Below are 26,807 nucleotides of genomic sequence, written 5' to 3'. Positions count from 1 at the left end.
GCGACTTCAAAAATTGGCTTACTTTCTTCGTCTTTTTTCTCTTCTTATTTTTCTTCGTGTTTTCGCACACTCACAAAAACCACTATAAAACGCGAACGCAATATTCGATTGCCTTGAAATATGGCACACAGAAGGGTGGTATAAAGGTGCATCTCTGTACCAACTTTGGCTGGAATATGATAAACAGGCAAAAAGGTATGAGCGATTATCCACGAAAAATAACACCAACATGTTGTCATGCCTACAGGGTAAACCGCTTACGGGAAGAAGCTGAAAATCGGTGGGTGAATAGGTTAACTATTGAACCTCAAACCTTTTGTGGTTTGAAAGAAATCGAGCTAAAAACCAGGAAGATACAATGAAAAAACCAACAGTGTGCAACAATTACGCAATCGAGATTAACTTTTTAAAAAATGACTACCTTCCACGACCACCAGAAAAACTGCTTGGGATAATACTTTGAAATTCGCTGTACAGGTGTAGAAATCATCTTAGAGAGGATCTTCAATGGTGTAGAAGAATCAGCCTTAAAGCCATGGAGTTATAACACAAAATCCAACTTGGTGTAGCAAGTGCAAGATCGAGATACTCTAATAGAGCAGTCACCCTAATAGAGCAGTCACCCTGAAAAGAATTCAAAAGATCAGCTAGAAACAAGTAACCTGTATAGAGATAAGCTACAAACAATTCACCATGTAGAGATATCAGCTAGAAAAAGTTACCTCGTAGGGAGTTTAACTACGTAGTTCAGCTAGAAGAAGTCACCTTGTAGAGAGTTCAGCTACAAAGAAACCGCCATGTAGAGAGTTCAGCTACAAACAAATCGCCCTGTAGAGAGATCAGCTAGAAGAAATTAACCTGTACAGAGTTCAGCTACAAAGAAACCATCATGTAGAGAGTTCAGCTACAAACAAATTACCCTGTAGAAAGATCAGCTAGAAGAAGTCACCTTGTAGAGAGTTCAGCTACTAACTAGCGACCCTGTAGAGACATCAGCTAGAAGAAGTTACCTTGCAGAGAGTTCAGCTACAAACAAATCATCCTGTAGAGAGATCAGCTAGAAGGACTCACCTTGTAGAATATTCAGTTGCAAAGAAACCATGCACCATGTAGAGTTCTGATCTAAAAAACCAAAAATATGTCAGTCCAGTAGTTCAGTGTAGTTTTCCAGTCCAGTAAATGGTAATCTAATCCAAAACAGCCAAGCTGTAAAAAAAAAAGAGTGCGGCCCTGAGAAAGGCTATGGTGAAAAAAGATGTGAAATCAAAGGTAGCGGCCAAGAAATGGCTGTGATGGTAGGTTAATGGTAAAAATTTTAATAACGACAATTCAGGTGAATTTTGTACCAAGACCAAGCGGCATCAAAATTCACCTGAATTGTTGTCATTAAACATTTTTACGATTAACCTACCATTACAGCCATTTCTTGGCCGCTACCTTTGATTTCATATCTTTTTTCACCATAGCCTTTTTGAGGGCCACAGTATTTTTTTACAGCTTGGCTGTTTTGGATTAAATTAGTTGTAACATGGACACTTGGGATTTGCCTGATATACACATTATGCCGGCAGCCTTCGGACTTTGGGCATATACATCAGGAAAATTCCTCATGCTCATTTTACAGCTATTACATACACTGCAATAAACAGAGATTTGTTCAATTACTCTAATAGAGTTGACAAAATACTTTAACAGAACGGTCAATTTAATGTTAGATAATTGACTCTCACTCTACTCCAACTCAAACAGTGTTTAAACATCAAAAAAACTTATTATCACTTATCATGATGACGTATTGTGCCACTAGTAATATGTAAATGTTATGGGTCACTTACAATGAATACAAAGGCTTTATCTCTGGACACATCATACAGCTCAAAACAGAGAGGAAATCTTGCAATCCTTCCATCTGTTTGAAGATCGTCCACCTATTAGAAGTTTAAATAAACAATTTGGTGCTATGTATTATATTTTATTGTAATTTCATAATTACAGTTGCTAAGGAAAGGTACCTTCAACCACAAATTCTCAAAGACCTTCTCAGCTCAAAATATTGTACATGTATTATGCACGTTACATGCAACCTACAGTTAGAATCTTCTGAACATGTTATTGGTATTAACAAGAGTATATAATGGGGGAGCAGATGCAGATACGGGGGGTCAAGGGAAAAATTTTTAGTATACCAAGATCGAGATACTCTAATAGAGCAGTCACAGTATTAGAGCAGTGTGTAGTGAGCTACATATTTAAAGATTTTTATGTACTTTATCAGCGATAAATGCATAATTGGTGAGGTGGGCAGCTATTGCGTTGGCTGTGACCTTTTTTTTGGTCTCACCTTACCAAATCAGAGTGCCTCAGTTCATTATGACCCCCTTTTCCATAAGTCTGGGGAGGGAGAGTGTTGAACTGCGCTATATACTGTGAAAAATGAGCCCGTGAAATCATTTAAATGACTTGATTTGTGTTGATTGGTGAGTAACTATAACTATCGTATGACTATAAGCATGGTGGGCATGCAGACAAGTTACATGCATGTATTGTTACTATGGTTATCTAATGGTTACCACCTTGCTACGTACGTACGTATTGTTGACTATGTAATGTACTTGGGAACACCTACAGCATGTAGAAACAACAGTTTTGACTTGCCAAACTACTTCTCACTGTTTTATTCTGTATTTATAATCTAACAACCAAACCTTGGTTTTCATTATGGGATTCTACATGCAGCACACATGTATACTACAACATGTACATATGCACTATATATCATGTACGATCGTCATTGCATACATGGTACATGTGTGTCCCCCTCACTGTAACATACATGTTACATGATAAGCACATGCACTTCACTTACACATAACACTCATGTTACAGTAAACATGCATGGAAGTCACATGGTACATGCATGGAAGTCACATGGTACATACATGCAACATGCACAATATTTCAAGCTGGGTTAGAACTACTTCCTGAACTGTTATATATGTATAGTTTGTCTATTTTATTTCTTTACGAAAACTCTCTTAACAAAGCCTTGAGTGATGCCCTTAATTTTTATACACATATGAGAGAGATACGCTCCATTTGGATTCAAAGGTTAATGCAATTCTCCTGCTCTACATTGCACCTACTGTCTAAATTGTATTCTAAAAATACTGCTGTCCACACCCAAATACTAAAAATTCACAATCACTTTAACCCAACTTGTAACCTGATACATACACACAATATTACGTACAGTCAACACAACATTATATACACACTCACAATAATGTGGTTCTGGTACACATATTGATCTTCTTTCTTCTTTGTGATCATCAATATTCCTTCAAACAACAACAAGTGTCTCTCTGTGGCCAAGTGGATTGCAGCAGTTGAGGTCTTGCTACCAAGAAACTTGAATGTTCCCTAACACAAAAAAAAACAACACAAATCTTTGTACACTGGGGACCTGTAAGAAAGCTAAAATGTTGGGATAACAGTGAGTAAGAATCTTAATTGACAACAATACTTCGTTGAAACTCTCAGTTGAAAGGTCATCTTTCTGTAAAAGCCAATTTTACATAACTCTTTAAGTGAAGAATTTATACAGTAATGCATTGATTTAAAGAAGCCATCCGGCTAAAATCTCAGCCCAAAGAGGTGACCAGTTAGCCAGGTTTAACTGTATGACACAGTACAAGCAGCCAACATTTTCTGAAGTACTCACTGGAAGTGTCTTCTGGTACTGTATAATACGACAGTCTTGGCATATTGTCTATCAAATCTACCTAGTACATACACTGCATGCGTATGTAAGAGTTTACCTGGTGATACTTTTCAAACTTGTATATGTACACACACACACACACACACACACACACACACACACACACACACACACACACAAACACACACACACACACACACACACACACACACACACACTGTGGAATACATACGTACTTTCTGCTGGAATTTTTACCAAAAAGACAACAATAAACTCCTTCCCAACAAGGAGAGAGAGAACCACCAATACAGTATATACAGGGTATAGGTATATGCTACACATTTACTAACAAGCCGTACCTGTTCCACAAGATCTCCATAAGTCAGTAGATCATTACCCTGTAATAAGTGGATAATATATACTTATAATATGATGAACAAGAAAAAGTGCAAAAAGTTATTAAAGTAAAAGTCCACTCATAATGTTCGTACACAACTAAACAAATAAACAGGCTACACCAAAATGAATTACATACCTCCCATCCTATTAATTGTGATTGTATTTCCTGTGAAGTAAACAACAAACAACTAAACACCAACAATAATGTACATACGCAACAACTTTGTGAAAGGCACTTTACCCACACATTTTACATGTCAGCAACCACAATGTAATCTAATCCAAAACAGCCAAGCTGTAAAAAAAGTGTGCGGCCCTCAGAAAGGCTATGGTGAAAAAAGATGTGAAATCCAAGGTGGCGGCCAAGAAATGGCTGTGATGGTAGGTTAGTGGTAAAAATTTTAATAATGACAATTCAGGTGAATTTTTGTGCCGCTTCACAAAAATTCACCTGAATTGTCGTTATTAAAATTTTTACCACTAACCTACCATCACAGCCATTTCTTGGCCGCCACCTTGGATTTCACATCTTTTTTCACCATAGCCTTTCTGAGGGCCGCACACTTTTTTTACAGCTTGGCTGTTTTGGATTAGATTTCATTTCTTTTTGTATTTGTATACCCCAAAGCCGGCCTATGGCCAGCTTTGGGACTTTTTTAACCTATGTTTTTTTCTTTACTACAGGAAGAAGAAAAGATGAAGTAGATGTACTTTAAATATTTTATCAGTAAATGTACAAATTATATATACTGTATAATACATATGTGACCGGATTTGCGAAAAGGGGTCCAATTTGCCAACTTTGACAATTGATAACTTCAGATTGGAAAGAGCTATTGCCTTGATATTTGGGCAGTGGTGAGCACCACTATAGCTGAATACATGGTGAAATGTTCAGGTTAATAATTATGTTACTTGAACACTGAGTTATGGTCTCCAACATTTACGGAATTGGATGTGTGTGGAAGACCCCTTTTCGCAAATCCGGTCACATATATTGATTACAGAAATCTCCATGGTGGTTTCTTTGTAACTGAACAGTCTACAAGGTGACTTCTTCTAATTGCTCTCTCTACAGGGTGAATTGTTTGTAGCTGAACGATCTACAAGGTAACTTCTTCTAGCTGATCTCTCTACAGGTGATGTGTTTGTAGCTGAATTTTGTATAGGTGATTTGTTTGCAGCTGAGCTCTTTACAGAATGGTTTCTTTCTAGCTGAACTCTCTAAAAGGTAACTTCTTCTAACTGATCTTTCTACAGGGCAATTTGTTTCTGGCAGAATTTTCTACAGGGTGATTTCTTTGCAGCTGAACTCTCTACATGGTGGTTTCTTTGTAGCTGAACTCTCTACAAGGTAATTTCTTCTAGCTGATCTCTCTACAGGGAGATTTGTTTGTAGCTGAACTATCTACAAGGTAACTTCTTCTAGCTGATCTCTACAGGGTGATTTGTTTGTAGTTGAATTCTGTACAGGTGATTTGTTTGCAGCTGAGCTCTTTACAAAATGGTTTCTTTGTAGCTGAACTTTCTCCAAGGTAACTTCTTCTAACTGATCTTTCTACAGGGTGATTTGTTTGTAGCTGAACTATCTACAAGGTAATTTCTTCTAGCTGATCTCTCTACAGGGCAATTTGTTTGTAGCTGAATCCTGTACAAGTGATTTGTTTGCAGCTGAGCTCTTTACAGAATAGTTTCTTTGTAGCTGAACTCTCTACAGGGTGATTTGTTTGTAGCTGAAATCCCTACAAGGTAACTTCTTCTAGCTGATCTCTCTACAGGGTGATTTGTTTGTAGCTGAACTCTCTACAGGTGATTTGTTTGTAGCTGAACTCTACAAGGCGATACTTCTAGGTGATTTCTCTACAGGATTCCTTGTTTCTAACTGAACTCTCAACAGGGTGATCTGTTCATAGCTGAACTTTCTACTGGGTGATTTGTTTGCAGCTGAACTCTCTAAATGGTGGTTTCTTTGTAGCTGAACTCTCTACAATGTGACTTCTTCTAGCTGAACTCTCTACAAGGTGACTTGTTTCTAGCTGATCTCTCTACAGGGTGACTTGTTTCTAGCTGAACTCTCTACAGGTGATTTGTTTGTAGCTGAACTCTCTACATGGTGGTTTCGTTGTAGCTGAACTCTCTACAAGGTAACTTCTTCTAGCTGATCTTTTTCACTGCATATTTGTTTGTAGCTGAGTTCTCTACAGGGTGATTTGTTTGCAGCTGAACTCTCTACATGGGAGTTTCATTGTAGCTGAACTCTCTACAATGTGACTTCTTCTAGCTGAACTCTCTACAGGGTGACTTGTTTCTAGCTGAACTCTCTACAGGTGATTTGTTTGCAGCTGAACTCTCTACATGGTGGTTTCTTTGTAGCTGAACTCTCTACAAGGTAACTTCTTCTAGCTGATCTTTCTACAAGGTGATTGAGTTTTTTGCAGCTGAACTCTTTACATGGTGGTTGCTTTGTAGCTGAACTCTCTAAAAGGTGACTTCTTCTAGCTGAACTCTCTACAGGATGATTTGTTTGCAGCTGGATTCTCTACGTGGTAGTTTCTTTGTAGCTGAACTCTCTACAATGTGACTTCTTCTAGCTGAACTCTCTACAGGGTGACTTGTTTCTAGCTGAACTCTCTACAGGGTGACTTGTTTCTAGCTGAATTCTCTACAGGTGATTTGTTTGCAGCTGAACTCTCTACATGGTGGTTTCTTTGTAGCTGAACTCTCTACAAGGTAACTTCTTCTAGCTGATCTTTCTACAGGGTGATTTGTTTGTAGCTGAATTCTCTACAGGGTGATTTATTTGCAGCTTAACTCTCTACAAGGTGACTTCTTCTAGCTGAACTCTCTACAGAGTGATTGATTTTTTTTGCAGCTGAACTCTCTACATGGTGGTTTCTTTGTAACTTAACTCTCTACAGGGTGATTTGTTTGTAGCTGAACTCTCTACAGGGTGATCTGTTCATAGCTGAACTCCCTATAAAGTAACTTCTTCTAGCTAATCTTTCTACAGGGCGATTTGTTTGTAGCTGAGTTCTCTACAGGGTGATTTGTTTGCAGCTGAACTCTACATGGTAGCTTCTTTGTAGCTCTACAATGTTACTTCTTCTAGCTGAACTCTCTACAAGGTGACTTGTTTCTAGCTGATCTCTCTACAGGGTGACTTGTTTCTAGCTGAACTCTCTACAGGTGATTTGTTTGCAGCTGAACTCTCTACATGATTGTTTCTTTGTAGCTGAACTCTCTACAAGGTAATTTCTTCTAGCTGATCTCTCTACAGGCCGATTTGTTTGTAGCTGAACTCTCTACATGATGGTTTCTTTGTAGCTGAACTCTCTACAAGGTGATTTCTTCTATAGCTGATCTTTCTACAGGGTGATTTGTTTGTAGTTAAACTCTCTACACGATAGATTCTTTGTAGCTGAACTCTCTACAAGGTGATTTCTTCTATAGCTGATCTTTCTACAGGGTGATTTGTTTGTACCTGAACTATCTACATGATGGTTTCTTTGTAGCTGAACTCTCTACAAGGTAACTTCTTCTAGCTGATCTCTCTACAGGACAATTTGTTTGTACCTGAACTCTCACATGATTGTTTCTTTGAAGCTGAACTCTCTACGAGGTGATTTCTTCTAGCTGATCTTTCTACAGGGTGATTTGTTTGTAGCAGAACTCTCTACAAGGAAACTTCTTCTAGCTGATCTCTCTACAGGGAGATTTGTTTGTAGCTGAACTCTCTATACATGATTTGTTTGCGGCTGAATTCTCTACATGATGGTTTCTTTGTAGCTGAACTCTCTACAAGGTAACTTCTTCTAGCTGATCTCTTTACAGGGTGAATTGTTTGTAGCAGAACGATCTACAAGGTAACTTCTTCTTACTTATCTCTCTACAGGGTGATTTGTTTGTAGCTGAACTTTTTACAAGGAAACCTCTTTTAACTGAGCTCTGTACAGGGTGAATTGTTTGTAGCTGAACTATCTACAAGGTAACTTCTTCTAGCTGATCTCTCTACAGGATGATTTGTTTGTAGCTGAACTATCTACAAGGTAACTTCTTCTAGCTGATCTCTCTACAGGGTGATTTGTTTGTAGCTGAATTCTGTATAGGTGATTTGTTTGCAGCTGAGCTCTTTACAGAATGGTTTCTTTGTAGCTGAACTCTCTACAAGGTAACTTCTTCTAGCTGATGTATCTACAGGGTCACTAGTTTGTAGCTGAATTCTCTACATGGTGGTTTCTTTGTAACTGAACTATCTACAAGGTGACATCTTCTAGCTGATCTTTCAACAGGGTGATTTGTTTGTATCTGAACTCTCTACAAGAAATCTTCTTCTAACTGATGTTTTAACAGGGTGAATTGTTTGTAGCTGAACTCTCTACAGGGTGATTTGTTTGTAGCTGATCTCTATACAGGTTACTTATTTCTAACTGATCTCTTTAATTCTGTTCAGGGTGACTGCTCTATTAGGATGACTGCTCTATTAGAGTATCTCGATCTCGCACTTGCTACACCAAGTTGGATTTCGTGTTATAACTCCGTGGATTTAAGTCTGATTCTTCTACACCATTGAAGAGCCTTTCTAAGATGATAACTCCATCTGTACAGCGATTTTGAAAGCATTACCCCAAGCGGTTTACCTGGTAGGCGTGGCAAGCATAATAATAATAATAATAATAAAATAAAAATATTAAAAATTAGCTAATCTCGATTGCGTAATTGTTACACACTGTTGATTTTTTCGCTGTATCTTCCTGGTTTTTAGCTCGATTTCTTTCAAACCACAAAAGGTTTGAGGTTCAATAGTTAACCTATTCACCCACCGATTTTCAGCTTCTTCCCATACGCGGTTTACCCTGTAGGCGTGACAACATATTGGTGTTATTTTTCGTGCATAATCGCTCATAACTCTTTGTCTGTTTATGGTATTCCAGCCAAAGTTGGTACCGAGATGCGCCTTTATACCCCCCTTCTGTGTGCCAAATTTCAAGGCAATCGGATAACGCGTTCGAGTTTTATAGCAGTTTTTGTAAGTGTGCGACAAGAAAAAGAAAAATAAGAAGAAGAAGAAGAAGAAGAAGAAGAAAAAAAAAACGAAGAAACTCAGCCAATTTTTGAAGTCGCATATCTCGGGAACGCGCGAAGCGATTTCGCTCAAATTTGGAATGTAGAGTGCTGCAGTTGGGGGGCATGTCCACAGCAAAAATCGTCTTGTTTCATCAAGGAAGCACAGAGCTACGGAGGTGCGAAAAGTGCGTTTTCTTTCTTCCTGTCAATATACTCACGGGTGTTACGCGCCGGCTTCTTGGGCCGCACGACACACTACCGTGTGTCTTGATAACAGTTGAGGTTTCTTATCATTCTCTTTATATCAAAGTGTAGTCAAAGACTGTGGCTTCACTTTAGGAAAATTTCATCTAAAGAACATTAAGGTCTCACAAAATTGATATTTATTTCATCCTTAGTACATAGAAGTTGTATGTATTTGGCACCTACATACAACATGGCCAACATTATTTCAGGTCCACAGTATTTGTACTAGTGCATTACAGTCAGTGGTGACTGCTACTAAACAAACTGTATAAATATGTGTATGTGTTGTGTACTCTTTTACCTGTACTAGTAGGCTGGTCTCATAACTTTTCTTCACTTCGTTGATGTGCTCAGCTACTTGTGTCATGGTACTAGAAGCTGCCTGTAAGGAAGTAGTAAAAGTTATGTAAGTACTAGGCTACAATACTGCTGTAGTTAATATAGTGGAACATTTTTTCTATAATGGAAATTTTGCGACTGAGAACATTTGACTTAGATTACAGTAGCTGTAAGCCTGCAACAAAATGAGGTTGTCCTCTTTCAGAGGTAAACTGAATGGAGACAGACCTGTTGGGACCAAGCAGTGGCAGAGAAAGTAGTTAATATGACGGGGGGCTGACCAGGGGCGGATCCAGACTTATGGTCAAAATGAACTGAGGCACTACATTGTCTCTGGTTTGGTAAGGTGAGACCAAAAAAAAACAAACAAAAAGGTCACAGCCAGCTGACAATAGCTGCCAACCTCACCAGCTACACATTTATAGCTGATAAAGTACATAAAATCCTTACATAGCTCACTTAACACTGCTCTAATACTGTGACTGCTTCACTAGAGTGACTGCTCTATTAGAGTATCTCGATCTTTATCATGGTTTTCAACCCCACTCCAAGAAGGATAATTTCGGCGTGATATTATTCTCTAAGCCCCCCCTCAGCAGATCAAGGGGGGGGGGGTCTGGCTCCCCTCCCCTTTCTGCCACCTATGGGACCAAGATGTATTGTTGTGTTTGTTTTAATTTAAATATGGTCAATAATTTGGAGTTGTTATGTATTTTACCAGAGTTCTTGGTGGATGAAAGCGGCCATTACCATGATCTATTAGGTTCTCCTTTTTGTTCAATACACTCCTATGGAACTACGTATATTCCATTCAATATACACAGCACCCTGGCATGCCACTTTTAAGCATCCATTGTATACTTCTGTTTGTGGTTCTGTGTCAATGTCCTATTTAATGCTCACCTAGCTATGGTTTATTCATCATTATTGTGTTCTATGCAGAGTTGTTACAAGGTAAACAAACCATAATTATTACATATGTGAAAACTGCAAAACAACATAATATTTATCTTTTCCATTATTTTTACAACTCCCTTCCAACACATGTCCTCTCACATATGCTAATTCTAGCACAAACTTTAATAGAGGCTCCAATCTACTGTTTCTAAACTGCTATAATTTACAAAACATACAATATAATCCTATATCAAATTACTCGCTATAGAACAAGCAATTTGATAATTGTGTAGTTGTTGTTTACACGACAGCAACCACAAGGCCATTATATAATGTTAAAGTGCTAATATCAGTCTGAGTGAAACAACACAAAATATCTAACAACTTATCAGTCTAGTATTGTTTATAATCACGTGGTAAACATTGCTAACCTGAACCAATTATCTCCCAAGTCTGGTTTTCAGACGTTTGAGCAAGTGTGCATGCGTGTGTACCCTGTATACGCAAGGCCACTGATTCGAGGCATTCAAAAGTAGCTACACACCACTGCAACATCTCCTTACTGTTTCTCTACATTAGTAGTGCCACTATTACTTTGAGAATTGTTCACAATGCTTAGTATCAGCAACCAAACGTGTGCGAAGATGTAACCTTACCAACAATAATGCATAAGGACTAGTTATCCCTGTTCCCATTCACTTAAGGGTGTGACCACTATAGGATAAGGTCAGGGGATACTAAAACACTTGACAGAATTACAAAGTGCACAGATAGTGATGTTACAGGAATTATTATCCATACAGCCATATATGGCAGTTGTGGTGGTGAGTGGGTTATTTAGTTAATGAAACTTTTGCACATTAAAAATGTTTTTACTGCTGCTTAACCTCCATCACTTCCTTTCCATTCCTCAGTACAAATAAGATAGACAATACTGCAGTGATGACATGTTAGTGGCAGCTGTGTATAGGGGCTTAGCATTGACACTTATAATTTCTAATCGTTAAGCTCCTGTGTTGAATGGCCACGAAAGACTACACAGCTTGTTCGTTGAGCTTGCTCTTCGTCAACTGGAAAAAGATGCTCGCTGATTAACTATCACTGTCATATAGCAGTATTACAGGGTAAGGATTAAGTACTGTATTGAGCCTCATGCTGTATAGCAGCATAACTAAACAGCAGTAAAATAATTAAAAGGCAGTTTTTGTACATTTCACTGTCTGTATTCAGTGTTTAATAGTGGGCTGCAGGCTACCAAACGGCCATTAACTGGAGAGACTCAATATCCATTTCTAACACATAATTATGCTCATATGTGCTACTGTAAGTCTAGCATGACATTTAACCCTTACCGCCAAGCTCCAATTTACTGCTTTTAAACTGCTATGACTTACAAAACATACTGTACAATATAATTCTATATCAAACTACTTGCTATAGAACAAGGAATTAGAGTCAGTACTAGACTGGTTTCACTCAGGCTAATTTTTGCACTTTAACATTATAATGGCCTTGTGGTTGCCGTTGTGTAAACAACAACTACACACTTATAATAACATGGTAAACATCAGTAATCTGTTGACAGTTGAAGCGACTATCTCCATGTCTGGTTTTCAAATGTTTGAGCAAGTACACATGTACATATACACACAAAGCCATTACATACAAAAGTAACAACACGCCTATACGTAATCCGCCTTCTTACTGTTTCTCTTCATTAGTAGTGCTGCTGTGATGATGTAACCTTACCCGCAATGGTGCACAAGGAACCAGTTATCCCTGTTTTTGTTCATTTAAGAGCATGACCACTACAGAATAAGTGCAGGAGCTACTAAAACACTTGACAGAAACCACAGAGTGCTTACAGAGTGATGCTACAGGCAATACCACCATATGGCGGTTGTGGTGGTGAGTGGATAATACAAACCTTTGCACATTTAAAAAAATTATTTTTACTGCAATCTCACAAGTACTTAACCTCAATCACTTCCTTTCCATTCCCCAGTGTATATAAGGTAGACAAACAACAGTGATGAAATGCATGATCAGCATGAACAACACATGCTGAATGATTTAACCATGTCTACATCAGCAGATACATATGTAAGGACTTTAGCACATACCTATGTATTTCAAACTTTAGTAACTTAAAATTCTTCACTCTATTACATTTAAGCTTTAATAAACCCCTCAATGCCAGTTGAAGAATCTAGGGTACATAAATACTGTATGGTATTTATGAGATCAGTTGTAGTTCGTGCCAAAATGGTTTTTGCAGTCACATCAGTACAGAGAAAACAAGCCCACTTATTGAATATACACCTGTAGTACACAAAAATTATAGCACTTGTTGCTTTTTCCCTGTAACATTCAGTAAATGAACAGCATCATTAGCTTCAAGGTTATATGGGTTGAAGTTATACCACCAAATGTACTGTAGATTTTGTGCTGAGATCAGTACATCAGTATGTTACCTAATTAGGACAGGAGATCTTGTGACTAATACTGTGGTGCACAACAAGCTCCATATTTGGTAATTTTACATTACAACAATGACAATATCACTTAACTATATATGGCAACATAGAGTAGCATAAAATCACTGCTCTGATATGCTATCAACAGCTTACAGTTGACCAGTGTTGTCAAGTTTACAATGATCAGTAATATCACTATCTCAATACTAGTGGCCAGTGCCATAGGAATAGTACTGGTTGATGGAGAGTGTCAAACTAGTGGTGGACCCATTGAAAGCTGCTGTTGTCTTGGTTACAATAATACTCATTTCAATGTAAAGAGTCCAGGGGTTCACACTATTGGTAACTTTGGTGGAGTGAAGTGTTCCAACACTAGAGTATACTGTGATACTACCTCAGGAGGAGGAGGATGGTTAGTTGTTCAGAGAAGAAAAGGTGGAAGTGTAGACTTTAACAGAGACTGGATAGATTATGAAGATGGATTTGGAAGCCTGACTGGAGAATTTTGGTTTGGATTACGTGGAATGCATACTTTAACTAATCAAGGACAGTGGGAGCTACGTATTGACTACACATTTACCAATGGAACAAAAGGTTATCTATCATACAGTAACTTTAGAGTAGGACCAGCCTCTGAACAGTATCCATTAACCATATCAGGATTTGATGGAGTTACAAATGATCCATTTTACACTATTCAAAAACGTTCTGCCTGGTCTTTGAATGGCCGGAAATTCACAACGAGGGATAGGGATAATGATAGGTGGGATAATAATTGTGCAGTACATAATAATGGTCGCAATGGTGGTGGATGGTGGTACAATCAATGCTCTGCTCTATATCTCAACCATCGGTACAACCACCACTATACAATACACCTCAATGGCAAGTATCATCCTCTACCATTCATAGAAATCAAAATCAGACCAAAGGATTGCATCATTTAACTTTATCAGTGATGATGTGTGTTATTTGACTGATTATCCTGTAGTTATTAGTATTGTAATCATATTATAAACTGGTATTGTATTTTATTAGTGTTATTGTTGGAATATTAATTTTTCACTAATGTCACATATTGAATAATCGAAGGAGGAAAACGTTATTGAAAATTAACAATATCTACCTTTATAAGGGATCTGCAATACATATTGATACAGCCAATAAGTATCACGATATGATACTGTATTTAGAAATATCGATATATCGAAGTTTTCTAGTAGAACAGTCAGTGAACTGTCTGTAACAGTGATCTACTGTAGCCTCTCTATTTATCTGTGCTATAAAATGCAATGTTCCAAGAAGCCATATACAAATACACGGGTAAAAGTGCTGCTTTTTTTGGCTAAAATATTACTAAAACAGTAGCTATTAAACTTTAAGTATAAAGAACTGCACCACTAAAGCAGTAAACAGCCTGCTGTAAGTATATACTAGCCATCTTGACAACTCATCCAGACAAGCCTTTGTGGAAGCATCCGTTAAAATGTTTGTGGTAGCTAATTGTCTGGGTGGTGTAATAGAAGCAGGTGTCCAGGTAGAGATGTGCTTTTTCTGTTTTCATACTAAAAATCACATCAGAACACACTAGATATTTGTATAGACAGTGAATGTAGAATCAGCGTTGGCTCTTCAAGGTACAGATAAATTGGATATTGGTACAATTATTAGCTAATATGCCAGTTATAACTAGCCATGACCACTTTATTATAGTATAGTGATACAGTATCGCATTGAACAGTTTATTGATGGTGATATGTGCGTGATACACAAAATGCACTGTGTCGCAAAACGCTAACCTTCATTTCTTCCTTACCATCCTCTTCAGGTTTGACACATTTGTTTAGTTGCTGTGACAAAAAGAACAATGACATGCCTTGATAAAATATGCCTACCACCTGTATCAGCATGTTATATGGTTACCTACAGTAACATGTACAATACAATGCAAACACAAGCGAGAAACAATGCACTTTTGTGTAGACTGTAATGGCAGACTTCAGAAACACAAACTATGCGAAGTACTTGCCGGCTATTTGGGCAATACAGAACAGCCTGCCTAGTGACCACCTGTCAAGGAGGGCCAACAGGCTAACTCTCTAAAACTCCTCCAAGTGATAGGTTTATACCATTGTCTACCTGTCTAAATTAGTCACCTTCCTAGTAAGGCTGTGTACCCTCCCAAAGTAGCTCCATTGCTAACGGTCAAAACTGCTGGCAGTCACAGGTACTTAATTCTCATCATTTTTTTCAAGTTAGAAATAATTATAGGAATACACTAAAGTATACATAACTCTTCTTTTTCCACTAATGTATGTAATACATTGGAGAAGTCATACAAAGTGTTTTATATTATGTTGTCTTAATGTTGTTCATACTTTAGCAAAATCTACTCCATAATAATAGGCCGGTATATATAGTACTTGTACGTACATTACTCTGTATATAGAATTATATTCTAACAAAGCATACACACATACGAACATACACTGTGTACACACATGCACACACACGCACACTACATGTTATACACATCACGCATGCACACACGCACACACACACACGCACACACACACACACACGCACCCGCACGCACGCACACACACGCACGCACGCACACACACACTACATACATAGTCCACACTACATACCACACACATACACACATGTAGTGTACACAAACACACACACACAAACACACTACACTACACACACACTAGGGATGGAACAAAGCTCTGAAGGTTTTGTAACCTTCGAAGGCAGTTCTATCCTTACAAAGCTTCGTAGACATGGATACTGGCATGTACAGGTGTACAATCAGTAAAAAAGTCATGTGCTTCCTAGAAGCATGCAACCATCACTGATAAATTTGTATTTCAAGCAGATGTACATGCTAGCTAGAGCCTGTACAATAATAGTGTGAGACGATATGGGTGCACACTTATCAACATGACATAACCAACAAAACTTTGGCACCTTTCTTGCAAGAAGCTTTGTAGGCTAAATTTGGCCTTTGTTCCAGCCCTAACACACACAAAGCAAAGCCTATGTTAGCAATGCAAAACACAGTTATTGCCACCCAGCAAACCAGCACTGGGATGCCTATGCACAACTCAGGCACTTGAGTCTTGTGAAGGTAAATCTCACTGGGGCAGGGTCACCCGTAGGAGGTCTCAGATAGAAAGGCCGCGGAACCCAAAGTTCCACAACAATCCGAACACTGTTAAGCGATACAAGGACAGTTGGGCATTTGTTTCCCCAGTAAACACCAATTATCCATTGATGTTACAACTCGGTGGGCTGCTTCCCCAAATGACACCAGGTCAATAGGTCCCCCAATATACAGCTGGGTAGCCTAGAGCAGTGTGCGCATGTGTTCTGTGTGTGCGTGTGTAGTGTGGGTGTGTGTGTGCGTGTAGTATGTGCGCGCGCGTGTGTGTAGGGAAATGAGGCAGCATAGCTATGTGGCTAAAGCACCAACCAAGTAATCAAAAAGATTCTAGGTTCAATGCCTGGTCGGGCCAATTTGGTATTGTTGTTGTTTCCTTGAATAAGAAACTTTACTCACACACAGTACACAGGCACACAGTACACACGCGCACACACTACACATGTGCACACACTACACATGTGCACACACTACACATGTGCACACACTACACATGTGCACACACTACACATGTGCACATACTACACATGTGCACACACTACACATGTGCACACACTACACATGTGCACACACTACACATGTGCACACACTACACATGCGCGCACACTACACACACGTACACACTACACCACCATACACACACACACACACACACACACACACACACACACGCACACACACGCACACTACACTCAGTACACACCTCCAATAACAAGTAATACTTCAACACTCTCTGTACTGGTTTAATCAAGTAAGCTCCTAATGGTAACATGTGACCCATCTTCATCTGACATGTCTGTAATGACATCATTATCACATGTTGATCACACGCCACAGATTATAACATACAATATAATATCTGGATACTTGCATAATAAACTAGAACTAACCAAGCAACATTTCCTGATCAGTTGGGACCTTAACTAAGTGTCCATTAAAAAAACTGCTAATGGAACAGCCATCAATAATAATAGAATTATTACTATTAGGGGTGGGGTGATACGAGTAATAAAATATCAATGTCCGATACTTTGGTATCGAGTACTTTTTACATAGAATCGGAAATTTAGATACTTGGTGATCATGTGATGTTTTGCTTACATTGTGCATGTGTTACAGATGCAAACACTAAAAAATGGAATGTTTCAGCCATTACTGTACTATAATGCAAGCTATATTCAACCCACCAGTCATCACTGAGAAAGTATCAGCACTGTGAGGTTCACTACTTGGCTACTAAGCACAAAAATCACAAGTACTCAGTATCGGTATCAATACTCATCAATACCATGACAAAAGTACTTGGAATCGTATCGAAGAAAATTTCTGGTATTGTCCACACCTAATTACTATACAAATTAGTACACTCATTAGCTCAGACTCGCTTGTCAGTTGACTGGAGTCTTCCAAAAAATAAGTTGATGTTGTTTAATCATCTAAAAACCAGGTAAATGAGTAATGAATTGGCTACTGTATTTATAATACAGCTTGTGAAATATGATTGTGGGTTTGAGTTTACCAGAATACCTACACTTACAATGTTACCATAGCAAGACTGTCTATTACTTTGAAATGTTTTATAATAAGATTACCTTAGTAGACAGGTTTACAGTACGTAATATATGAGTCTCAATATCAGTACCTGGAGGAGGTTAAACACGCTCTAAGCGCCGCTAAAATATATTATTCAAAAGTCATTTTATTGAGGAAGGTGATAAGCTGATCTCAGTGTAATGCAGTTGATTGTTCTATTTATAGAATACGAACGTGAAAGTCTGGTGAAGTTGTATACAGGGTGTACATCAAATCACACCTTATTAATTACACCCAGAATTCAAGCACTTTTACAAAATAATGTACATAGTCTTGAAGCTTACATAAAGCATGTTCTAAGATATCTAATGATCCCCAGTGAACCCCATCATTTTTCAGTTTTGTATTGCAACTATTGAGGGTCACGTGAAATACCAAATAAAACAATGCAATTAACAGCAATATATTTAGGTAGCACTTAGAGCACGTCCAACCTCCTTTGACCAATACATACAATACTAAAGTACAACTCAGAAATAAGCACATATTGGTCCATGGTCCCACCTAGATCCCTGATAGGTGTATCATAAATGTGTACATGAAAATGGGACCACAGAAAACTGCCCCAATTATCAAGGTGGTCTTATTAGTGAGGTGTCCTGATTTCAGGGGCCTATGTACACTAACACCTCCTAATTATCAAGGCGTCCACATTTTAGGGTGTCCTTTCGAAATCAGGACACCTCACTAATAAGACCACCTTGATAATTGGGGCAGTTTTCTGTGGTCCCATTTTCATGTACACATTTATGATACACCTATCAGGGATCTAGGTGGGACCATGGACCAATATGTGCTTATTTCTGAGTAGCCAGTTTAGACAGGCGACCTTACTGTACAGAGAACTGAATTAGAAAAATATTTTTTCAGTAAAACAGATTTTTACATTGATCAGGAAACCATTTCCACTAACACACCAATACTACACATATAACAACACCAAACACTTTAATTTTATTACAAGAGTACAGTTTCATACACAGGCAGGTACGTACCTTAAAGAACATGCTTACTACAGGAGTCTTCATACATTTTGTTAACACTTCCACTGTCCTACAAACACATAAAATGTAGCATAACATGTGGTATGTATTAGCAAGTTTTTTTGAGATACATAGATTGTACAAATGTATACGACAACACACACACACACACACACACACACACACACACACACACACGCACACACACACACACACACACACACACACACACACTGTACAAACACAGATGCATACTACACAAAAGCACACACACACGCACTACATATACAAACACATGCACACACAGAGAGACATGTTGATATACACACTACAGTGAAACCTGTGTATTAAGAACGCCTTGGGACTGGCCTCAAAGTGTCCTGATTATCAAGGTGTCCTGATTTTCCAAGTCTAAGGGATACTCTGGGACCATTATCAAGTGTCCTGATTATGCAGGTTCCACTGTATACACACACGCAAACATATCTACACACATGCAATCATATACTGCACGCATGTACGCACACACACAGAGAGGGATGCATGCACACACACATGCGCACACACACATACACTATCCCACTACAGATCCAAAAAGAAAGCCTGTGTAGCAGGGAAATATGAACATGTTAATACACTCTATCACTCTTGACTCTATTGAATGCAAAAAAATCCCAGACCAGGTGGTGATTTGATCCAGACAGCTAGCTTGACATCGTGTCTGGGGCAAACAGCGTAGAATTCATTCAGGGTCACCTATGTACACAACCTCTACTTAACAGCAAGACTACTACTCACTTGGGATACACAGAACAGTAATCAGAGTATATCTTTAGTCCAACATCAGCATTCTCCCACATTGTAATGAAAGTGTTAGCTACCTCCTTGATATTGTAACGACACTTTGTAAGAGCTGTCAACATTGCTCTATGGGTGAGAAATAGATATTGCTCTATACATGTTGAACACATTACAACAGCAGGCTATATACATCTAATTATTTAAGTCAACCAATTTTTATTGGAAAAAGAGGTTGTCCTACTTCAAACACAAGAAGTCAGACTGTACTTTTATTCTGTCATTTGGAAGTTTCAGTTATTATTAACCTTGTGTGTTTGATTAAAAAGCCTTTACACACCACATGTACATAACAGTGCAGGCATGTGTTATGCAATACACAAACATGTGTGTGCATGCACATAATATGTACCACACATACGAACACATGATGCAGCAAAGCCAGGGTTCCACCCTTATTGGTTGGCAGTGGTTCAAGTGACCAGTACCCTCTTAAATCCAACCAGTACAATTCCTACAAGTATCACTGATGTACATGCAATACACTCTAAAATAACATACAGACATTCTAATACAACACAAGACAGATCGGTTCATGCTAACTTCAGGTTACCACTCAGCACAACCCTGTAAAGCACTGGCTTAGTAATCACAAGCTTCAAGGTTTAAGGCTTGGTGGTGCCCAGCTGTTCCATAAGCACGAACATTGCTCCAGTCTACTTGGGGGAACCTGGTGACAACTGGGGAAGCCAATTATCAACTGTCCAAGTCTCATATAGTAGTCTTGAGGTCACTATGGTACTCGACATTCTATTTGTGAAATACGGTACAACCGTCCAATCCTGTGGGCTACTAATCCCAAAACTCCACTGCACTGACTTTCAGTACCCAAATATTACACAGGTACCCTCAATGTTGGCTCACTGAACAGTATTACCTGTTGTTTAGAGTAGGGCTGACATGATCATGGTTTTTTAGTATTCGAGTACTCTCTAGAGATAACGATAGAGTACTCACGAATACTAGTTGCATGTAGTCATACCCATTTGACATGTTTTGTAACACCCTTAAACGGTTTACAGTAAAAATGTTAGTGTCCCTGACAAAAAATTAAGCTAATCAAACTCTATAGCCTTCATTGTGTCACTCCCTGATGAAAAATAAATCATGTGAGCTGGTTCAAGTGATCTTAACAAGAACTCGAGTACCAATAAACTTTATCCACAATGATATCACAAGCACAAGATGGCCACATTATTTGGGGGCCTAATGTACAGGTGCCTATGGAGAAATTGTTTTGATTGATCATATTTCAGCCAGGGAAGGAGATATTGAGCTCTAAGCAAAAGATATGGGTACAAGACAATACAATAAATTATTTGTATCGCATGGAAAATTTTTGAGATAACGTTTGTTTACAATAGTTTTTGTTACGTTAGTTATACCCATACCTGTTGGCTACTGGTCAGTATCTTTCTTCACGAGTGAAATATAATTGATCAAAACAATTTCTCCATAGGTACCTGTACATTAATAATGCGACCATCTTGTGCTTGTAACATCATCGTAGATAAACTCCATTTTACTATCTGAGTACCAAAATCCTTAGCGAACACTCGTATTTGTTTCAGCCATAGTTTAGAGGCTTAACTTTGGTTCATATGCATGTACAGTACAGTTACACACACGTACGCACACGCACACGCACGCATGTACACACACAAAATTTTAATCCACTCACTGGTTAAAATCTCTCATCTCTTCAATATTATTGAACAGAGCTAAAATGTCTTCCTCTGAGATCTTCAGTGTATCCATGTGATCGATAATAGGTGTCTGATAGCCCTGAGGATAACATGTACAACAATATGACCAAGAGCTAATAATATGAGAGAAGAGTGTCTAACACTGAATAGCCCTCTAACTAATAATTGTATAAAATTAAACAGTTTCTATTCTGCATAACATTTAGTGTTTGTTTGCTTCCTTACTGAAATTAATTTACTGGTGACAAACGCTTGAGGATTTAATTATAGTACTGCTACAACATACAAAAACTCTGTATCATATACAGTATCACCAAGGTTTGTGTACACATATCACGACACAGAACTAACTGTAACATTTGCAAGACAAACATGTATATAAGTATCCTCAAATATCAAGGTGGATGTATACCACAAGTAAAAGCTACTCATGTGTTTAAATGAGTGGCTACAAACCCTAAAACCTCACAGTTTACTTTGGGGTTCTACCACTAAACCATCAACACATAATTAAATCTCAAATACCATACTGTAATGTCTGGCCTCCTTCACATCTGTACATGAAGATGTAACTGATTGGATATATATCACCACCGACACTATAATGCGAACAATACAGTGTCGGCACTACTTACAGTATTTATATCATTCATATCCCTCTAAACGAACAAATCACCCAAGACTGAGTGATAATATAATATTGATAGTGTTTCTCCAATTTCAGGATGTTTGAAGGTAGATCTCATTTGTCAACGTGGCTATGGAATTTAAAATTTTAAGTGGTACTCTATGCTATTAGTCTCTTAGACAACTTATCACAGAGTTATCCTCGCGATTATCAGCCATACTCTGCCTAGTCTTAGACAGTTATAAAGGAAATCATGACTATAATAGCATTAGACACTCTCCACTCTTATCAGTAACTCTTTGAGTATCACATACAGTTTGAGGAACCTCCATTAGTGAAGTATTTCTACACTATTGTATACCACTAACTCTGTGCATTATGAGTACCTTGGGTCTGACCATCAGTAATCTGATCCCTAATGTCCCAAGCTTTGTAAACATTACCAAGTTTACACAAATATCCCATCAACAAATTCCAGTCTATACAGCATACACAACTCTGTTGCTCATTGTACGTACATTTCATAGTTATAAAATCTCGGTAGGTCTACCCCTGTGTGTGTGTGTGTAGAGGTGCACCTACATAAATATTGGTATCGGCATCAGTAAGAAGTTGACCTCTTTAGCAGATGTACTAAGTTATTCAACTTTCTGTATGCTTGAGTCTTGCAGCACGGTGGGTAGAGTATAAGGTTGTTACCTGTTTTACAGTGGCCAAGGGTTTAAGCCCCAGTATATTTCTTTCTTCATTTCACTTTTTTTCACAAGTCTGTACACAAAACATTTTGGCAAACCACTTTTTTAGCTTTTTGTCAAAACGTTTTAACAATAATTTTGTTGTAGCATTCATATTGAAAACCTTTTTATATGTTCACGTGCAACCCAACAATAAAAAATATCTGGTACTTTTGAAATATATCAGCACATTGGTAAAATTCCATATCGGTGTACTTCTGTGTGTATGCGTGCGTGTGTGTGTGTGTTTCACCAAGACGATAATTACAGACATGCAAGTATGCAAAAAGAACACGCAAACACACACACGCATGCAAGGCAATACATACATTGATAATCTCTGAGAGGTCCTTAACATAGCTCATCTCTGTGTGCATGATCTCATCAATGATTTGTTCACTCTTTGATTTCTTCTCCCTACCAGCTGCTGCTTCACCACCACCACCACCACTACTAGCCTGGTCCATAGTCTGCCGTGTGATGTGACGTCACCAGCTGTAGGGGAATGTAATATATACATGCAACAGTGATTTATCACAAGGTACTTTTCAAAGGTCACGTTAACCCAGTACACTGTAGCAGGTTACAGTCAAGGCTATACAAAATCTTGACAACAAAGACTAGATGGTGAGTTGATTTCCAGTAAGCATGACATGTGTTAGGGCAAGTGCCTCAACTGAAACCAGGAAATCTTTCCTTAGGTACATGAGCGTTACCGATCTATTGTCAATTTATTCTACAGACGGGCCTGTGTGGGACAGCTGAAGTATATACGTAACATGTGTAGTTGCGTTAAAATATTCAGATACATAGTTACATTCATAACCTACTCGCAAATATGCACATCTCCTTTCCATAGTCAACACCAGGCACGCTCGACAACTGGTTACGCCGCTACAACATGGTACAAGACTCTGGATTTACAAGATAAAGACACAACGAAGCCACAGAACATTACCCCACTACAAGCGCATGATAGAATCAATTTAAGCAACTTACATCCTCTCGATTCGCCTACAGCTACAGTTTCTCCACAAAGTATGTCCACCATAATGCGAGTATTAATGCTACAGTTTACGCTCCATCAAGGCGTTTCCTTCTTTTGAACAACACCAGTACAATCAGAACATGATCAGAGTAGCTAACCTCTTATTGTTGTCTCAGTCTTCCAAGCCGGCGCGACATACAACGGTTGCTCAACATTCCACTATACGCGAACATTCGATGTACTGTTTGAATACATGGGTGTGGCTGCAAGACCGCTATTTTAAAAATATGTATTTCATTTCGAGTCAGCAATAGTACGGTAAACCGCTGAACCAAATAAGGTTAGGGGACTAATGTGCGGTTAACTATTGTGTCGCTCAGATTACTGAATTAGCTAAACATGGCACTGCATGGTTGTGCCACCCGAGAGGACAAGACTATGGTAGTTTTCTCAACAGTCTACGTGGTAGCCAAACCCGGCAGATCCCGGATAAAACTACTATATAGCTACTAGCTACTGCATGGTGACGTGATTTTTTGCAGGGAATTTAACAAGAAAAATCTGAAATGTAATGAGCCAAGTTCGTCCTGCAGTTATTACCTGCAGCTGGTTTGTCTAACTAACAATGTAACGTGAGACAGACAAGACTGTTTCCCCAGGCTTTGATGCATGTGACCGCCCTTTTGCCTACCACACCATGCAGTATACAAAAAACAAGTGTGCTGGACGCATCTCAATACTTAAAGTGACACATAGGTGACTGGTCTGGGGTAGCATCTGACAACCTGTAAAAGATGAAACAGCTTTTCAGGATACACATCATTCTCGCTGACCGGCTCAATGAGGAGAAGGATAAAAGCCAGGCCAAACTGTTACTGGGCATTGCATAGTCATGATGATAATTTGATCGTTTTTTTTCCAGTTAGAATTACACCATGCAGTAATAGTGTGCATGTCATGCTGTAGCTGGCTGCAGTACGACAGGAAACTGATTTTGATGAAAGAAAAAAAATTAATGAATCCACACTTCATAAGTATGATTATATATTGACAAAAGGCAAGAAATCATAGCTACACTGGACACATCAGGCCTGTACAAAAATAATAAATAAAATGGGAAATGATCCAAAGCTTTCTCTAGCCCCTCACAGTCCTATATATCTTAGTGCACACTGTTACAAATGAAGTGTTATGGTAGCACCTAAAGGTGCTATTTTTTGACTGGAACAGTTAAAAAATTAGCACTGCAATAGCTAGAGCAGTCAATTATTTAGCATAGTGATAATGTCACTATATCATAATAATGTAAATACTCCCACCTTAAAACCATCTTTTCAAGGCATTATCACTGGATTTGTGCTAGCTAGAGGTTATCCAATAAGGGCCTGGACTGAGGGGATCAGTATTGGAGGTGCACAAGATTGATATACTCTAATAAAGCAGTCACCTAACTACTCTTAGACTAATAAAACATTCAGCAGATACATACTAGTTGGTTCTGCTATGGAATTAATCCATATCTGTCTGCACCTAAAGATAAGTCTATGCATACAGTGAAGTGCATTGGTCTCTTTAGAAGGCCTCCATTAATAACCGATTCATCCACTTGTACAGTCATTGCATTATTGTATATACTTAGTTCAAGGATGCACATGTCACTAAAAAGGCTCTCAGATCCAATCTTGTATCATTCATCAATTTTCAAAAATTTCACAAGTCCACCTTATTATTTTAACATGCACCTGTTGTGCAATTGTGTGAGGGTGTCGGTTGTCTGAATCTATCCAAACCTTTTCGTGATTAACAAATGCTACAGAGCTATACCTAATTATAATCTACACTGTTAAAAATGAAGTGCTATGATAACACCTAATAATGTTATCAAGAGTTAATAATAGTGGGGCCCACTATTATTAACTCTTGATGTTATGGTAGCACCTAAAGTGCTAAATTTTGACTGCTCCAGTCAAAGAATAGCACCTCTAGGTGCTACCATAGCACTTTATTTTTAACAGCGTAAAGGGCAGTATATAAAATTTATAGGCAAATTATAAGCATTTGCATGTGGAAATGTTTCCAAATTGCAGTATTTTAGCATATATTTTTCAAAAGGTTTCCTGGGGTGTAGTCCCTAGTTCCAGGATGCTTGGCATGCTGGGAGGTGTAGATTAGTACCTTGAGTTAGCCCTCCCTTTTTGTTCCTAAATCTGCCCCTGATTAAGGCATTGTAATAAGTCTTATTGAAGTGAATATACCGGGGCATTGGCCCTCAGACCTTCTGACTGTTCCAATTGTATAATAGGTGACTGTTCTATTAGAGTGTCTGGCTAATGTCATGGACATTTTGGGAAGAAACTTTTGAGGGAGAGAGGGTAGTCACAACCCCATTTAAGTGGATTTAGATTGTGTAATGTATGTGTGCCAGATCCAGTAGCTAGCACAGCAAATACAGTATAAGTTGTAATTAGAGGCTCAATGGAGGTAAGAATGGCTACCCCTGATTTTATGTACTGTATCTTCTTTTCAATTTAGAAGTAGTTTTTTTTTTAATTAATAAAATTATGTAATAGTGCACAAGAAGCATTTGTGACACTAAATGTAAGTCTATGTAATAGTTAGACTTCAGACCATATGCAGGGGTCTAAGTAATTTATAGTAACCCAATTGCCGTGTGTCGTGGCGCCAAAGAGAAATGAAGGCATGCATGACACATGTACAGGGCCTAAGGGTTGCCATAATTGACCCTTGTGGTCTGAATAGCTTCAGTTGACATTAACACTATTGACAATGGGATATTGGAAACAGTGGAAATTGAAATCTGAAGAAACTGGAAGCAAAATGGAACTGTGGTGTATTTCATGATTTTGTGTACAAGGTCATCCATTGAGATCATATCTTTTTTTGTGTGAGAATGTGAAGTTAGCCGGTATACCTGAGACATACTTGAAGTACATTTGAAACCTAAATAATGCGGCTACTGTAATGAAGTGGTTTTATTATAGTGA

The 26,807-nt window shown here is 38.4% G+C and overlaps 2 protein-coding genes across 5 annotated transcripts in view; one reads left to right on the top strand and one right to left on the bottom strand.

Moving 5' to 3' along the window:
* LOC136246487 (pleckstrin homology domain-containing family G member 3-like) overlaps positions 1 to 24,118 on the bottom strand; it is a 42,084-nt gene extending 17,966 nt beyond the window's left edge. For 2 of the 4 annotated variants that reach the window (XM_066037966.1, XM_066037968.1), the window contains exons 1-12: positions 23,961 to 24,118; positions 23,144 to 23,309; positions 21,428 to 21,531; positions 19,687 to 19,815; positions 18,901 to 18,958; positions 17,016 to 17,108; positions 14,943 to 14,993; positions 9,732 to 9,812; positions 4,257 to 4,286; positions 4,081 to 4,119; positions 3,280 to 3,420; positions 1,836 to 1,928 (exon numbers count right to left, since the gene is read on the bottom strand). In XM_066037966.1, coding sequence (XP_065894038.1) covers positions 1,836 to 1,928; positions 3,280 to 3,420; positions 4,081 to 4,119; positions 4,257 to 4,286; positions 9,732 to 9,812; positions 14,943 to 14,993; positions 17,016 to 17,108; positions 18,901 to 18,958; positions 19,687 to 19,815; positions 21,428 to 21,531; positions 23,144 to 23,281 — 957 coding nt within the window. In that variant the 5' untranslated portion in view covers positions 23,282 to 23,309; positions 23,961 to 24,118. Of the gene's footprint in view, positions 1 to 1,835; positions 1,929 to 3,279; positions 3,421 to 4,080; positions 4,120 to 4,256; positions 4,287 to 9,731; positions 9,813 to 14,942; positions 14,994 to 17,015; positions 17,109 to 18,900; positions 18,959 to 19,686; positions 19,816 to 21,427; positions 21,532 to 23,143; positions 23,310 to 23,644; positions 23,803 to 23,960 lie in introns of those variants that run through there. The other 2 variants (XM_066037967.1, XM_066037969.1) reach the window with 2 other exon arrangements.
* LOC136242655 (fibrinogen C domain-containing protein 1-B-like) lies at positions 13,260 to 14,198 on the top strand. Its single transcript, XM_066034104.1, has one exon. The coding sequence runs from the start codon at positions 13,323 to 13,325 to the stop codon at positions 14,088 to 14,090; it is 768 nt and encodes a 255-aa protein (XP_065890176.1). The 5' UTR covers positions 13,260 to 13,322; the 3' UTR covers positions 14,091 to 14,198.
* Positions 24,119 to 26,807: the final 2,689 nt, after the last annotated feature.

This window comes from Dysidea avara, chromosome 2, assembly GCF_963678975.1.
Source record: "Dysidea avara chromosome 2, odDysAvar1.4, whole genome shotgun sequence".
In the NCBI taxonomy this organism is placed as follows: domain Eukaryota; kingdom Metazoa; phylum Porifera; class Demospongiae; order Dictyoceratida; family Dysideidae; genus Dysidea; species Dysidea avara.
This window is presented reverse-complemented; position numbering and strand designations above follow the sequence as displayed.